This window comes from Cynocephalus volans, chromosome 2, assembly GCF_027409185.1.
Source record: "Cynocephalus volans isolate mCynVol1 chromosome 2, mCynVol1.pri, whole genome shotgun sequence".
Lineage (NCBI taxonomy): Eukaryota > Metazoa > Chordata > Mammalia > Dermoptera > Cynocephalidae > Cynocephalus > Cynocephalus volans.
The window spans coordinates 216,047,061-216,064,785 of record NC_084461.1 but is presented as its reverse complement, the minus strand read 5'-3'; the positions used below and the strand labels follow the sequence as shown (position 1 = coordinate 216,064,785).

Below are 17,725 nucleotides of genomic sequence, written 5' to 3'. Positions count from 1 at the left end.
GTTTTGCTCTCCTTGGGTGTCAGCTCACAGGATGTGGGCATGTGTGTCCCTCCTTTCTGTGGTCGCTCTGGCCACTGTCTATGTGTCATGCATCTGGCTGCACATTTGAGCCCAGAACGCTGACCTCTGTCTCTGTATCACTTCTCAGTTGGTTACAAACTTGGAAGTGAAACAATGGGGTGCTATTTATATGCCATTTATGGGAAACGTAAAACCCTAACACAGTTTGTAATGGAGAAAAGTTAGAAACAATTGACCATTAGTAAGAACAGATGAACATTATGCGGTATTGATCAGATGGAATACTAGACAGTGGTAGAAACTAATGAAAAAATAGGCATACAACAGCATAGATAAATTTCAAAAACACAAAAAGGGAAAAAAAGTTGCAAGAGAATACAGCTGTTGCTTGGTATCCTCAGGGATTGGTTCCAGGACATCCACAGAGGCCAAAATCTGAGGAGGCTCAAGTCCTCTACATAAAATGGCATAGTATTTGCATATAACCTATGCACATTCCCCATATGTTTCAATAATTTCTAGATTACTTATGATACCTAATGCAATGTAAATGCTATGTAAATAGATGTTACACTGTATTTTTATTTGTATTATTTTTCACGGTTGCATTATCATTTTTTATTGTTTGAACATTTTTGATCTGAGGTTGGTTGATACCTGCAGATACAGAGGGCCGACTACTTACGGCATTATGTTATTTGTGTAAATACCAATCTTTGAAAACACGTATACCAATAAGTGTTGCTTACAGACACAGGCTCATGAGTAGACCAAGAAAATCTGTGCAGGAATATCATGTACAATCTAACTGCAACAGCTACTTCTGTAGAGGAAGAAAAGGTAATGGGATGGGAAGGGAGATTTAGTTTTACTTTCACTCTATTATTACATTAAAAAGGGGGATCAGAAACGAATGTGACAAAATAGTGGCATCGAGGGAAACTAAGCACTGCCTAGAAAGAGTCTGTATATTATTTGGGCACATTTGATATATAATATACACACACACACACACACACACACACATCTTAAACATATGGTATATCCAATATTTACTTTTAGCAAATATATACTCGTAATAATCTTCTCTAATACAGTGCAATAATTTGTCCACCCAGAGAGAGTAGGATCATTGAAGTATTTTTGATTGATATAAACAATAGAATTTCTACAGAAAAATACTGTTGAAAGAATTGTTCCAGTTTCAGTCTGAATGATGGAAATATGTCACTTAACTGAATTTAAAATGTTCCATCATAGATGTAATTGTGCTAACAACAAAAATTGTATTGAAAGATAAATATTACCAGTGAGGTGAACAGGTAATGCAACATAAGTTTAAGGTGGAATGATTAATATTTTCTTTTTTCAGTCCTGTCAGGGTGTCTTTGTCACTTATAATGTTACCTCGTGATAAGGTGAAAAGTTTAAATTTGAGGATATGTTTTGAAATATAAACTTTTAAAAAGCTACTCATTCTGGGAGATAAATTCATTCCACATCAAAGGACATTTAGTAAGTACTTAAGTATGACAAGAAATACTCCAAATCCCACTGATCACCCCCAACTAGTAACTATCTGGTGGAGAGTTTCAGTGATGCTTTCCTGGGCCCCAGCTCTGCCACCAGGATGCAAAGAAAGAGTGTAAGGAACGTCATCACCATGTCATGTCCCATCAGGGACTCTCAGTGGGTCTGCGGGTGTCTTCACTGCAGAAGATGGGTCTCAGTGTGCCCTGTCCGAGATCTGGAGATCTGAGCAGATGGCAGGAGGTGGGAAACTGGGTCCCAGACCTGGGATGGACTTGGGTGAGCCCCTGGTGGTCCTTGCTTCACGGAGGCAGGAAGAGATGCATGAGAAGAACCCCACGTGCCCTTCTCCCACTGAAACTGCAGGATACTCCCACAGGGAAACGGCTGGGCAGTGACCCAGGCACCGGCCCCCTCTAGACAGGCCTATGGGAAAATGCAAAGCTGGACCCAGTACTGGTGGGGAGGCCCCTGGCCACCAGGACAGAGGTTTTTCAGTCTTCTCCCAGCCAAGAGCAAGGGTAGAAGGGTGGTCAAGGAGACAGGTGGAACGGCATCCACAAGTGGCAACAGTGCAGTGACTCAGGAAGAGAAGTGTCCTCATATAAAGAGGGGGGAGGAGGAAGACACCTGTGAAACCAAGCCGGGTACCAATCCTAACAGTCACAGCACCAGGTGCACACAAGGGCAAAATCAGTGTCTAGTGCAATGTAAACATCGATGTGGGAGAGGACGGTCAGACTCTCTGGGTCCAAGCCCAGCCCAGCTCTGGCCCTGATTAACGGTGCAACCTTAAGCAAGTTATCTGGAACTTGTGCCTCAGTCTCCCTATCTGGAAAATGGGGATGGCTAAATAAAGTGATGTTCGCAAAGTGCTTAGAGCAGAGAACGGCACCTGCAAGGGCCTCAACCAATATTCACTACTAATAAGTTACAGCAGTTAGAGAAGGATTCTGGAAATCCTGGAGGTCCATCAGAAACAGTGGCCTGTTCTGGACCTCTCTAGGCACGAGAGTAATCCAGATGTTCTGACAGGGGACAGGCCTTGTCGGGGGACCTCACAGCACCATCTGTCCCTTCCTGGGGCACAGAACACAGTGGGGATCCCTGGGGACCAGTGGTCCTGAGGGTGTTGGGAGGGGGTAGCTGCAGAGTGTAGAGACCCTAACACCAGAGCTGTACAGAGGTCCACAGCCATGGGAGCCAGGACAACGCCCCCAAGACGATCGGGGACCCACTGCACCGCAGCACAGTGGGCCAGGTTCTGCCACAGGGACCGGCATGTAGTAGGAAATGTGCCCTTCCCAAGGTAAGGTGCCCTTCCCAACTCGATGATGCTGCGTGCGTTCTTCCCAGCATCAAGCCGGAGCAATCCTGGGAGAAATAAAAGAAGTTGGGAGATGTCTTCAGAGGGGAGAGCTCCTGAAAAGCTGAGTAATTACCCTGAAGTAATGAAATTCCTGATACTCCAAAAGAGACTTAGAAACCTCGAATTGGTAAAAACAACTGTTTTCAGCCATCAGCAGATATGGGGCGCCATGGAACTAAAACAGATATTCTCCATGTTTCCACATCTGAATTTGTTGTACTTATTTTGACCCTGTTATGTGATTGTCCTGATGACCTCAGATTAAGAAACAAGTTGCCAAAAGCACGAACCAAAAAGCAGTCTCTCTGCTTCGCCCAGGACAAGCATCCTCCCAAAGTCATTGTCACAGTTTTGTCACCAGGTGGCGAAAGTGTCCTTTCTAGCAGTTCAATCTATCAAAACCTGTGTCCAGCTCACACTTGTTAGCATGATGCACGCAGAGGGAAGTCACAAAGTCCCCTCACTAGCTTCCGATAACCTGGGACTGTTGTCATTTCAGAGCTGAAGGAAAACTCAGAAGTGATGCCTTTCAACTCCACTCTTCTTGGAGTGAAAACACACCCAGGGGTCTGGTGAACTGCCAAGACAGGGCAGCCACCCGAACCCTGGTCTGCTCATGCCACCCAGCCACCGATACAAAATCTTCATGAGTCAGCAGTCAGAATCCACGTGTGTCCTGGGCTGAGAGTGGAGCTGCCTACTTTTTTCAGCTGCCCTTACTACCTGCAAGAAACCTGGAAGATGCTATGCAGAGGAAGGCAGGTCACCGCCCTCCTTTCAACCACCACCTGGAACTGCTTCAGGTCTTTCCTGAAACTCATCAGACTAGCCCGAGGCATCTCCAAGCTCTCCCTCCAAACTTAACCTGCAGCAGGATCCCCTGCCCAGTCATCTGATCACCTGGAGGCACCTGCCTGACAGCCTGAGACTCCGAGGCCCCAGGGCTGGCAGGTGCCTGGGCTGTCAGATGTCCCTTTGTCAACCAGGGCCAGCACAGAAAGGCTCCAACCCCCTGCAGGGCCCTTCACACTCTCTCCTTTGGGAAGAGGATGATTCTAAAGTGAAGTGAAGTTGGCCCCCTGCCCCCGCCACCTTTCAGCCTCAACACAAGTGGCAACAGAAGGTCAGCGACAGCCTCTGCTGCCCATGCCGCTCAGAAAAGAACCTTTTGTTGTTTGTTCTCTGTCTTTCCACTCTCTGTCAGAGAACAGATTTGCACACAAAGGGACTTAATTAAGAACTGCCCCCAGAAGCTGTCAGCTTCTGCGTCTCGGGAAGGAAATGCCTGCACATACCACGCAACAGGTGAGCAGTATAACAGCTTGGCAGCCCGAGGCTTGTGGCTTTCTTCTCAGATACCAGCCAATGACCTTCCCTTCTTCATGGTCTCACTTGAGGCAAGACCGTCCTCTACTACCATCTTCCAAACCCTCTGCTGAATAATCCCTCAGATTAATACAGAACATGCGGGAGCTGGCCAGGTCAATTACGAGGGGAAAAAAGCCGCAGTGTGTACACGCATATTTATTTGGTGGCAAATGGCTAAGAGGAGAGTGGGGAGGACTGCCTTCTTCCCTGTTGATGTCCAGACCCATTGAACATTCTGGCATCTTCCAGTCTCACAGACACACAGAACGGATGCAGCAAAAAGCGCGCTGGCCCTTTACACCCAATTTCTGCAGTGGAGGGGGATGAGTGTCCTGGAGGGCAGCCCCGACCCCTACTCGGGTCACTGCAAACACAGCAGCCAGAGCAGGAGAGGAGCTGAGGGCCACACAGCCACAGGCAGCCAGGGTCAGGGCACCACCGGGCACTGAGCCAGGGCAGCAAGGGCCTCCCGCCTGCAGAGCATGGGTGATGCTGAGATTCTTGTGGAATTACTTTAATAGATTATTTGTTCATTCACAGACTCGTAATTAAGCCCTCAAGAGAAGGAACATGATGTCAACTGGGCATGACCACCTACTCAAGGCCAAATGAGGGGAAAGAGACTCTCTGACAAATTTTGTTATAAGTGAAACTCCTCTTCTTCTTAAAAAAGGAATTGGAAGATCAAAACCCTTTTGTTTTAGAATGACAGTAAAGAATTAAACCTAAGTAATCCATGGGAGAAAGAAACAGAGAGCTTAGTTTTTACTTAATGCATAAATGACTAAAATCATATAGCTTCTAAACAGTAGGGTTTTAAATGACAGCTATGACATGGGGCTGGTTCTCTCAGGGATGACAAATTCAAATTCTTTCATGGATCAGTCCAGTAAGAAAATGAGACAGTGAAGTAGGTGCATAACAGGGAGTGGTGGGGACTGTGGCAAACTGGAAACACTGATGCACTGAAACTAGTATGTCTTCCCAACACACACAGGTGTGCCAGAAGGAAACAGGACTGCGCTGCTCCCGTCGGCATCCTTCCCTTGAGACAGCAGGAACAGCACTCACTGTACGCAGGAGCAATGAAGACCACCAAAGGGAGGTGTCAGTCTGCCTCTGCCCAAAGCTGGCCTGGCTCCAGCAACGGGGCTCACACACCCAGCTATAAAGTAACACACATAGACGCCCATCTGGATGCCGTCCAAAGTCAGAGTCTGGCCATCTTGTTAAGGCTCCTTCCGTGTGTGTCAGCGGCCAATTACCCAGAAAGGCTGCACCCAGCCCAAGCCAGGAGCACAGGGTGCCGTCAGCTCACACCGTGTGCCCTGAGCCCCTTCCAGAAGCTAAGCCTCCTCCAAAGCATTCTGGAATGAGAACAGGACACCACCAGCTAGTTTCTCCAGATAATGAAGTCTTTTCCACGGGGTTTTAAGCTCAGGGATAGGGGAGTGAGCAGTGCTCACTCACACAGAAAGAGAACCATCTCTGCACACAGGCACATGGCCTCATGATCCCTGAGAGATGACCGTTAAATTGCATCAGTCATCCCTGGCAGCTACCCTCAAGCAAAAGGAGCTTATTTTCTTGGCTTCCTGCGGGATACTGGGAGCCCAGGAGTGAACTCTGCTACCAGCAGGAGGTGACCCTGAGCTGGCAGGCAGAAATGAGAGCACAGTTTACCCCTCGGGCCACCTCTCCTGCTCTACTTGCCCAGGGAAGGCAGCGGCCTTGTCAGGATTCTTTTCCTTTTTCTACTTACCCACGCTTGACATTTTTGCATGTGTGACAAAACTAAACCAGTAGCGAGTGCAGGCGAAGGTGCTCAGGGCAGGCCCACCCCACCTGAGAAGGGAATGCAAGAGTCCTCCTGGCACACCAGGCCTGGGGATGAAAATGCCACGTCCCAGCCCTTCCACTGGCTGGAGGTCCTGTGTTCTCAGAGCACAACTCTGGACAGTCTTGTCCCCAGTGCAAGACCGTCCCCAGGAGGGAGGTATAGCCCTAAACATATCAAAAGGAATTAATAAATAAGAGTATGATTTGCTTGAAACTAACTTTACTGTATTTTATGTTTCAAGCCTCCAAAAACAAAAATATCGAGATACCTTTTTTAAAAGCACCCAGAATTTGAAAGTAAAATATAAATAAGAAATTGTTTTTAAAGCTGAATACGGGGAAAGCAAAGACACAGTACAGAAGGGCCAGTCTGCGGGGTGTGGTTGGAAGTACTACTTATATCTGAGTGGCCTAGTGCCCAGCAGGTGCAGAGAGCCATGGGAGCAGGGCCACTGTGAAACGCTCGGACCCACATCACAGGGAGGGCAGGAAACATTGCCCATAACCACTGGGGCTTGATGGCGCCTGTGAAGGGCACCCTGGACAGCAGGAGGGGCCTTTGAAAATGTTCACCTATTTCAGGATTCGGTCTAAAGCAGAGCTGGCCCCCAGTGCCTATTTTCTAAGACATTTAAAAGTTTTATTTAATGGCCTTTCCTGTTTAGGCATAAAGTTCCCAACTCAAAATTCAGTGTGCAATAAACCATCCCCTGTGCATTAGTCCATTTCTTTTGCTCATAACAAAATGCCTAGAACTGGGTGATATGTAAGAAAACAAAATTTATTGCTTACAGTTTCAGGGGCTAGGAAATCCAAAGTCCAGGGAATACATCTGGTGTGGGTCTTCCTTGGTGATGGCTTTTCAGCAACACAGGGATCTCACATGGCAGGAAATGGCAGAGCAGAGAGAGAGAGAGACTCTCGTGTGCTCTCCTTTTAAAGCTCTCAGAACCACATTCACATCCACCATTATTAATCCATTCACTATGGCGTGGTCCTATAATCTAATCACCTCTTCAAGGCCTCATCTTTCAACTACCATAATGGGATTTCCCAACCTCTTTACACTGTCACAGTGGGAATTAGGTTTCTAATATCTGAACTTTGGGGGACACAATTCAATCAACCCACAGCATCCTACAAGGCACAGACACATCTGCTCACCCCAGTTACTCATCACTACCCTGGAGACACATTATTCAGTCCACAGTCAGCTTCTCCACCTCAGCACTCCTGACCTGGGTTGTCGGGGGCTGTTCTGCACACTGCAGGATTCCAGCAGCATGTCTGACCTCTACCTGCTAGATGTCAGGAACATCCTCCCTATCCCACCTCCTAGTTGTGAAAATCAAGTTTCTTTGCACCTTGCAAAGGTCCCCTGGGGTGGGGGAGAGGCAGGCAATATCACCCCCAATTAAGAACCTCTGGTCTACGATTTAGTAAATGACAGGTTTTATTCACTCCTTCTTGACTCTGTGACTGCTTCCAGGATCATTTTTCTTCTTCCTGAATTTCATCCTTTAGATTCTATGATAAAGTTCTTCTAGTAGAGACTTTTGGTGGTAAACTTTCTATTACTGTTGAAAAATATCTTTGTTCAGGTTCATTCCTGAAACACAGGTTTGCTGGATACGTGAATGGGATTAACACTTATTTCTCTTGGTTCTTTAAAGATGTTCTCCTACTATATTGTTTTTTCTGCCATTGACAGGTGTCCACTGTCAGCCTACTCACTGTTACTCTGGAGGTAATGTCTTCTCTCTCTGGTTGCTCTGAGTGTCTTTCTTTTGCCTTTGGCGATCTGCAGTCTCACTACGATACAGCTAGGTGTAGATAGATTTTTATTTACCTTCCTTTAGATTCATTGGGTTTCCTGAATCAGAAAATAAGTGTCTTTCAACTAGAAAGTCTTGAACACTATCTCTTGATTTATCCCATATTCTATCTCCAATAGAATTCTAATCAGTTGTATAGATCTTCTCACTCTGTCCTCCACGTATGAAAACATCTTTTTCATATGCTCCATCTATATGTCTGTGTTTCATAGTGGGTAACTTCTTCAGATCTGTCTGCTGGCTCACTAAATTAGCTCTTAATCTGTTTCTAATGTACTACTGTTAAACCTTCCTATTGAGTATTAATTCCAATTATTGTATCATTCATCTATACAAGTTCTATTTAATTCTTTTTCAAAGTTTACTAGTATTTGGGATGTTGGTAATATCCTCCTTACCTGACCTCAAAGTTATGACAACCAAAAATGTCCCCACACCTTGCAAAGATCCCCTGGGGGGAGGCAGGAAAGTTTGTCCCAATTGAAAATCACTGGTCTAATAAACAGTAGGATTATACCTAGACTTGAGGGTACTTCAAACAGTTCACAGTGAGATTAGTGTTACCTTTTAATTTTATTTTTCCATGAACTTTTTAATGTCCCCTTGTATTTCTGTTCTCTAACCATGCATTTTACTCCAGCATTTATTTCTTTATCCATATTAAATATACTCATTTTATATCCCAATAACTGGGCCTGATTTGACCATTTTACTCTCAGCTGACTCTTGCTTATGATGCCCTTTCTTCTTGCATGTGATTTTTATTTTGAGGTCACATGCCTCGGAACTATTCATGGGGATTTTTTTGCAGCCTGGGTGGCAGGAACATTCTCCCTGTGTTTGCTTTAGGTCAGATACCTGTGGATCCCTTTAAAAAATATATTCCACTTGGACTTTTCAGACCATACAGGGAAGCATGAATTTGGGCTCCACACCCATAAGAGGACATGCATGCTAGAGATGACAGCTACCCAGAGAAAACATAAACATTTCTTTCCCCTCTGCACAGTGCTGAGGCCTACACGGTCTCTCTGCAGGACAGGCTCTTCCAGGGACCCTGGCATGATAAGATAGATCCTGATCTGATTCTCTCCACACAGGGCCCTGGACTCATCACATGCCCTAGCCTGGCCCTGGGTACCAAGGGTCCAGGCCCTAGGGATCAGCAGATGCTCCCAGAGAGCTGCCACTTCAAGGCAGACTTTGCTCTACGAATTCCAACTTCCACCTCTAGAAATTAACTTCTTACTTTCTGGCCATTTCAGCAGTGCTTTTAAAAAGATGTGTTTCCATGATATTCAGGATTCACGGATTTTGTAAAAGGTGGGTTTTCAGGCTGTCTTCATATTTCTAGGAAAGGAATGGTCTCCTGGTGTTTAAAGCAACGTCCCTTCTGCCATTACCAGAGCCGTGCAGAGCCATGCAGCATTCTCATTCCTGTCCCCATGCTCGTCCATGGGTCCAGGGCACCGAGAGATGCACAGGGCCACGGGCAGATGCCTGACATCATCTCTTTCCACAGATTTGAAAGGCAGTCTCGTCCTGGCTGCACCCCAGTGCCCGACAGAAATAGAACGAGAAGTGAGATCCAGCTGGCAGGACCTCAGCCTTGGAACAGATAAGCAGCAAGGAGGATTTCCAGCTACATGGTCAGAAAAGCACCATGAAAAATGGTTACAGGGTTTGCAGGCTTGGGTGGAAAACCACATCCATCACTCAGACTCACAATTGTGATACTGGAGACAAGCTCTTTTCTTTTCCCTGGAAAATCTGCCCCAGGACTGACTCCTCTGTCATTTAAAAATGACCCATCAACAACAATAGAGTCTATGAACAATAATAAACAGCAAATAATAATAAGTTATTATATGTATTATCATAAATATTGTAAATAACATACGCTATAATAAATTATAATATACTATAATGTACAACAAATAATTATAATATATAATAATAATAATATATTAATTATAATAATAAATAGAGTGGCTTCCAACTGTATCCCCCTTGGAGCCCCCACCACAGTGTCACAGCCTGTCTCCTGGAGGAACCCGTTTGCTTCTCATTGTATCTCCAGGATCCAGCCCAGTGCTCCGCACATGGTACTCAAAATATTTTGAGTAAATAAATGCAAGGATGGTTTTTCTGCTGGGCCTTACTAGATTTGGAGATATCTTGATGCTTTATGGGAAAGCACAGCTCCCTAGAGCCATTCTCTACTGCTGAGAGCATCTGCAGATTCCTCCTGGAGGCCAAAACTGGCTAGGACTACGCACTCGGCAGAGCTCGCCTACACTTCCACACCAACTCCAAGAGCAGGTTTTTCCCCTTTTTGTTCAGAGCTTTATAGGATCCAATTGCCTTTACATGTATCTCATTTAGTTCTTGTAATGTGAGAGCTATGCAGGATACTGCCCACTTGCTACTATCAGAAAACGAGGCTCTAAAAACTGTCCAGGGAGCAGGGATGAAAGAGAACAAGTGTCCACAGCGACGTCTTTAGACTCCAAGGACCCTGTCCTCAAAGTCCTAAAGCTGACTCTGCACCCAAGCAGAAGGGGCAGGACTTGATAGCAGGCGACCTGAGTTCTTAAGCCTCTCTGGACACTAACTGGCTACACAATTGTGGGTTAGACACCCATTTTCTAATGTGAGAGTTCACTGACTGTGAACAGAAGCATTCCAGAGTTGTGCATCTACAAGACCATGGGGGACTCACATGCCTGCCGTGGGCATGTGGTCGGCTGCAGAGCAAATGCCCTCTCAAAAGGGCAGACCTGCTCAGCTCCGGCAGGGGCTGCCACCTGGGAATCATCCCATTTTCACAAGAAACAGGCAACCTGGGTTTTATATGAACCTCTCATTTGTAAAAAGTTGGCACTAGTCATACAAATGTCTCACATGCTCTGAGCCAAGCAGAACCCCTCCTCAGGCAGTAGGTGGCTCTTGGGCCGGTGGCTGCCCATGGGGGTCCGATAACCTCTGAGGTCTTGCCCACCTCATGAGATCCAATGTCCTGTCCTCTTCCATGGGAATCCTTTCCGTTGCCCTTGGGGAGCACCTGGAGCCAAATGCTTTTACTCTCATTACAACTCAAGGTCTCATACTTTGAAGGGCACAGACATTTATTGTATCCTAAATGGCTTGACTCAAATATGACATAAATCTACAAAAACAAATGCTTAGCAAAATGGATCAAGCATTTATTGGATACAAATGTAGTTTAGTGTAGATGCTCTAAGCCTATATAAGTTTTCCTTTCTCCAGGTACCTGGAATTCTCTCTGCCACACCCATCACCATATGGTCATGAAGATTCTGTGGTATAGTTGGACACGCACAATTTTCAGAGTCTAACAGACCAGGACTCAAAACCTGGCTCTACCATGTACTAGTTCTATGACCCTGATCAATTGCTTGACTTTCTGGAAAAAAAAAAAAACAAAAAACTTTGAACCTTAGTTTTCTTTCCTTTAAAATAAAGAAAATACCATCGACTCATCAGTCTGTTGTGCAAATTACCAAAAAAAAAAGTATGAAAAAATAGGCATTGGATAGATATTTGTTCCCTTTTGCCCATCATAAAAGGCCCATCTTGAATGATATTAATTCCGTCATTCTTACACATAGAATACTGCTGGAGCATGTAAATTAGACTGACTTACAGAAACGAACATAAACTTTACACAGATTAATTCATTTTACTTTGTGAAGGCCGACAGTAAGAGCATTGTTTTCCTTTAAGTAACATCAGCCAAAAAATATATAAATCCCATTAGACTGAAAGTATGAATAATCGTGTCTTTCTCTTTACTGGCACTTTCTCATAATTGCAATAGACATCTATTTAGATGGAGGTTTTGATTCCAAATTTCACGTCAGATTTTTTTTTTCATTGATAAAAGTCTAGTAATAAAATTTTGCAACAGGGTTAATGGCAAGCCAGATACGGAAGCTGTAGAGGAGGGTTTGGTTTAACTCAGTGGTCCCTAATTATTTCACCTACAAGTACCCCTACCTGTTATATCCCTCTCAGCAGTTCTTATGCATTGAAAGACAGTCTAGCAAGCAACACTTATTAATAATTCATTTTCTCTTTTTCTTCAACAAGTTCCTGACCAGCTATGATAACTAGTGTTGACACACTGGACTGATAGTATCCCAACCGAAAGCAAAGCAATGTGAAGTTTTAGTTATCCTGCATGGTCTTATTCCAGAGATTCACATATATTCCATTAGAATCTATAAAACAGTGAAACAAGTCTGCAGATTGCCATCTCAACCTTCACAGTCCTCCAGGAAACCAGGATTCTCATGATGGAACAACTTGTTTTGTTGATCAAAATAGAATCATTTTTTTAAATTAATGAATTTCAAATGTGATTTGCTGCTGGCCTAGATGGTAGTCATGGGGGAAGAGGGTTAAATCGGCTCCACAGAGTCCCTCATAACCACCTCTGTGTTATCTGATACAAGGATCAATTCACATTAGAATACAAGAACTCCTACAGCGGAGCTCAGAATGGATGACACAGAATCAGATGGTCAAGGTGGGCTACTTAGTTACTTTTGTTTGGCATTTAGTTTATTACCATTCACTCCGTATCTTCTTTAGTAAATACTTTCCTCCAATCACACTTGCCGATGCGCCTTACCTCCCCCCCACACACCCCCTTTTTGCTTACAGCTCCTTGAGCCTGTTTCTATGAACCTCTGGTCATTGACACCCTGTTATAGGCTGAATTGTGCCCTCCCCAAATTCGTTTGTAGAAGTCCTAAGCCCCAACACATCAGAATGTAACTGTACTTGGAGACAGGGTCTTTAAAGAGGTGATAAAGTAAAAATGAGGTCATTAGAGCAGGCCACAATCCAATATGACTGGTGTCCTTATAAAAAGAGGAGATTAGGACATAGACACACACAGAGGGAAGACCATGTGAGGACACAGAGAAAAGATGGCATCTACGAGCCAAGGAAAGAGGCCTCAGGAGAAACCATCCCTGCCAACTCCTTGATCTCAGACTTCTGGTTTCTAGGACTGGGAGACAATACATTTTTGTTGTTTAAGCTGCCCAGCCTGTGGAAGCCCTAGCAAACTAATATACTCTAGGAAGCAGAAAACAAATGAAAATAGCATTCGTTTATTAAAAAAATACATAAACCAATTGACAAGCTTTCTTATTCAAAGTTGGATGCCTGCTGGTATAAGTTGAAGAACAAGACACTTGCTATAATTTGAGAGGCAATGAAGAAAATGCTACAATGAACTATGTTTTTATTTGAATGTACAAATTAAATTACAACCATCCCTGGAGAAACGAGGATACTACTCTCATTACTATTGCAGCCTAATGGTATTTTCTTGAATCAGTGAGGTCTTCTACCAACATCCTGCTGAGATCAGCAAGCTGCAAGGAATGGGCATTTTGATGGCATAAAAGAGTACGGAGAGAAGGGGAAAGAATGGTTTAGAGTATGCAGAAAAGCTGAGCAGTGAAGGCGGCAAGATAACACGTGCCCAAGGAAAGGGAAATACAGCAAGACTGGGCGAAGCTACTTCCTCACCAAATGCTCTGTACATCACAGGTACAGGCAGGCTCTGGGGTTTTCTCTGCTGCTCACTTCAGACACCCACAGGGAGGGTCCAGCCTCTTTTGGGAAGCAGAGAACAAACTGTGGAAGGGCCTCGGACCTCCCAGGAAAAGAGGTCCAGACACAATCTCCCTCTCTGTCCCCTCCTTCCTTGCTAAGGTAAAGTGTTCCAAGCACAACTCTGTTGTACCACAATCACCACTTGAATTGCATTTTCTTCAGAGAGGTGCAAAGCACTTCAGACAGAAAATGCTTTCCTTTTTCATTTTCCATATACTTTGTGCTAATGCAAACTATAATTTCTCTCTCTGTGAAACTCATAATAGCCAGAGAGGGCATGTTAACAATTGCTGTGCCCTGGTGCTCAGCACCACAACAAATCTCCATTACTGCAATCCACAAACCCCATGGATTCACAGTGACCCTAGACCCTTTACATTCATCCTTTCAACAGCCCCCAACAAAGCACTGGGTCCTCTTTTGTGCATTGAAGGAAACAAAAATAGATACACTATATGACTCCCACAAGGCCATGCTAAATTAGGAAAATGTGAAGAATTTTTTCTGATACTAACAGAAATGAGCAAACATGACATAATACAATAAAATCTTTATGCGGTTGACATATTATAGGAGCAGGCATATAATTAAAAATTTGTAACAACTTTGCAAGATTCAAGTATGTGCCCATCCTAGAATCTGGTAATGGTTGCATGAAAGTTGAGAGTGAAATGTCATTTGAAGATGGAAGATGCACTTAATATTATAAAAAATAGCTTTAAAGGTATTTTAATTCTTCCCAAGATTTCAATCTTTCCAATCCCTCTTTTTTTTGGTTTCTTTTCCCATCCTCAGAGTTGGAAAACACTTTCTACCTATTGACCACCAATTTTTGCAAGTAGGAATCAATTAAGAGATTCCCTCCCCTACAGGCAAAGGTAAATCATGATTTAGTAAATCATTGCTTCTAGTACTTAGCAATGATTTACTAACAAAAATGCTTGAATTCTTCCCTCTATCTGTGGTCTCAGGTAGATAAACAGCCGTTCTGTGAAGTTTGGGCTCTTTAGATTAGAGGGATAATAATTCTTCAGCCTATCTCATGGGACAGTTCTAAGAAGTTACTACAGAACTATAAACAGTGCTAACAGATGTATTTTAATTAAAAATGAACTGCTCATGTTTGACCTTATAAGAGTTTGATTATTTTACAAACTCAAAACACTTAGCAGAACTCTTTTGTTGCCCACCCTCCCCCAAACCCCCCCACTTCCCACCTATGACTCTGTCCCAGGCCAAAATGGAAAGCCCCTCTTCTGGGCTTCTCTAGCACCCTTCGGTACCTTTGCATGGCCAATACTTGTATATTGCTCCCAAACATCTGGAGAGGTATCTGCCAGACTCCCCAGTAGACAGAAAGCATTTGGGGCCTAGTTCATATGAGGTCTCATCAAAGGTGTCTTTCTCCAAAGGGCTGAAGTCAAGGCTGTGAGTAATTAAACAATGCATGCCTGAGCTCTCCCCTTGCCAGGTGAGCCTTAGGAGTAGCTTACGATGGGAGAAAAGAAACCCAGAGGGGGCACGGGCTTTGCTCCAGCCATGCAGCTGGTTGGTGGCCAAGCCAGAATGGAAACCTATATGTCCCGACTTTAAATTGCAGCGCTCTTTCCACACTTTGTACATCACCTATAGATCTGTCCTTTCTGGCTTTATATTTCTACAACACTCAGTAATTCATTATTACAACTCACTAACTACCTGCCCTTCACACACTGAGCCAGGGGGGTTCCAAAGTTCCTCCCTACCTGCCTTCCAAGCTCTGCTTTGGGGTCTGCAGGTCCCAGGATGCCCTCTGCAGGCTGGAAAAGGATATCTCTGGCATGTCAAGTCAACAGGCCAAGTCCAAGCAGGCCATACCTTGTGGAGTTGGGAATCGCTGAACAGCTGTGCAGTTCTCTCAGGCCCCTACCGGAGAGGAGAGGCAGGGATTTTACTGGGGACCAGAGCATGCATGCTGGGCAGCACCTCCACCTAAACCAGAGCCCCTATAGGGCTGGGCTTTGGGTTCAAGTGGAGCAAAAATGCATGAGCTATGGAGTAAAAGAACTGCTTGGTCTGACACATGAATTAGCTTCTTAATAGCTGCCTTGTTTCTACACGTTATTTAAATATTCTGTGTCTCAGTTTCCTCTTTTCCAGAAAATGGAGATGATAGATAATAATCTATCTTCCGGCCTGGTATGAGGTTCAAACGTAAATAACACACCCTGGAACCTGGCACACAGTAGGCATTAAGCAGATGTGCTGTTAATATAACAACTACTCATAGAAAAAGAAACAATTCCTGTCCATAAACTGGACTTCTTGGTTTTGCTATCCACTATGTTTTTGGCAACCAATGAGCAAACATTTTCTTTTTCTTTTAATTTTTAGAACATTTGCATGATACCCTGAACACACAATCTAGGGAAATGGCTTATTTCTATGAATAGCCTCCCTTAATTGGCTATTAGTTGAAGAATATATCACAAATGGCATGGAAAACTGCCCAGTGTTTGAAAACAGGTTGAGCATATCACCTGCAACACTTCTGAATTAGAAGCAATAAATGAATGTTGAAAGTGCAGCAGATAACTGTTGGGGTCGTTCCCTTCTGTGCCATGGGCCTCATTCTAATGAAACCCTTTTATAGCAAAAACCAAAGGAATCGATATGGAACGGCCACATTGCTCTTTGAAGGATTACCTCTGCACTAAAAAAAGAGAGAGGTCCCGTAAAAGGGGCGTGAGCACAGCGCTCTCCACCTCTGAGAACCAAAGAGCGCCTCTTCTTCAAAGTGGGGGACTACAGAACCATACACAGCTGTTCCACCCCTTCCTGGAACGTGCAAAGTCGCCTCTTACCACGAACTCCTCCAAAGTCTGGTAGGTCTTGCCCCGGAACTCGCAGTAGTTCTTCCTCTCCTTGCACTGCGGGCAGCACTGGCTCGTGTCGACGTGGATGCAGCGCGGGTGCAGCCGCGGGCACTCGGGCTGCGCGCACAGCGGCCCCTCCTCGGTGCACAGGCAGGGGCAGGCCGAGGGGCCCGGAGCGAACTTCTCCCCGATCGCGTACACGAAACCGCTCTCGTCCACGCAGCCCTTGCCGCGGTAGTCCGGGTACGCGTACTCCTCCGGCGGCTCGGGCGTGGGTGCGAGGTCCGGGCTGGTCGCGTCCTGGGCGGCGGCGGCCGGGGGCTCCTCCTGCGGGGTGTCCCCGCGAGGCCGGACCTGCAGGTCCCCGGCCTTGGCGCCCCCGGCCTGCTTCTGCTTGCTCCACGCCTCCCGACCCGCGAGCCCGCGGCCGCTCTTGCTCTTCCAGTCCCGGCCGCCGCCGCCGCCGCCGTCGTCCCTCGCGGGGCGCCCGAGCTCGCTCACCCGCCCCGGGCCGTCCCGAGACGCGTGCTCGCGCTTCTCCTGGCCCGGCTGCTCCGGCGCCTGGGCCAGCTTCTCCAGCGGGATGCTCGGACTGCACAGAGCCACCATCAGGCAGCAGGTGACCAGGAGGGAACTGGAGAGCGCGCCAACTGCCATCGCAGTGGAGCTGGGCATCCCCTACCACGTCCCGGCGGGCGGGCGGGCGGGGAGCGCGGCCGAGGTGCGAGTCGCATTCACAGCCCGGAGGCGCGCCGCCGCCAGCCGGGAGCCGCCGTCCCTGCGGAGAGAACAGCAGCACAACTGAGCCCCGCGGCCCGCGCGCGCCCCGGCCCGCCGCGGCCCCCGCCCGGGCTCCGGCATCGCTCTAGATTAACGTGCTGGACGACGGCGGCGCGGGCAGCACGGCCAGCGTTGGTGCGCCGCCGGGGTTCTCAGACACCACGAACTGTGGAGGAATACATTGCAAGCGAAGTCCAAGAAAAACACCGGCCGGCGGTGCTTCTCGAGTGGCCGTGACTAGTGCCGGAGATGGTCCAGGGCGGCTTGCGAAGCCGGGCCCGCGCTCCCCTGCCAAGCTCGCATAGTAAGCACCGCTTTCAGGCACTCAGGGTGTCCCTCCCTAGGTCCTGGCCATATTTCCCCAAGGGTATTGAACGGAGAATTCCGCAGTGGAGCTGGAGACGGACGAATGTGCAGGAAGATGAGAGGGAAACCCTTCCTCACTTGCCCTAGGGGTTTGTGCTGGGAAAGGT

The 17,725-nt window shown here is 46.3% G+C and overlaps 1 protein-coding gene across 1 annotated transcript in view; it reads right to left on the bottom strand.

Annotated features, from left to right (window-relative positions):
- VWC2 (von Willebrand factor C domain containing 2) overlaps positions 1 to 17,147 on the bottom strand; it is a 153,718-nt gene extending 136,571 nt beyond the window's left edge. Inside the window, exon 1 of the mRNA XM_063088146.1 lies at positions 16,461 to 17,147. Within this exon, the coding sequence (XP_062944216.1) occupies positions 16,461 to 17,147 (687 nt within the window). The remainder of the gene's footprint in view (positions 1 to 16,460) is intronic.
- Positions 17,148 to 17,725: the final 578 nt, after the last annotated feature.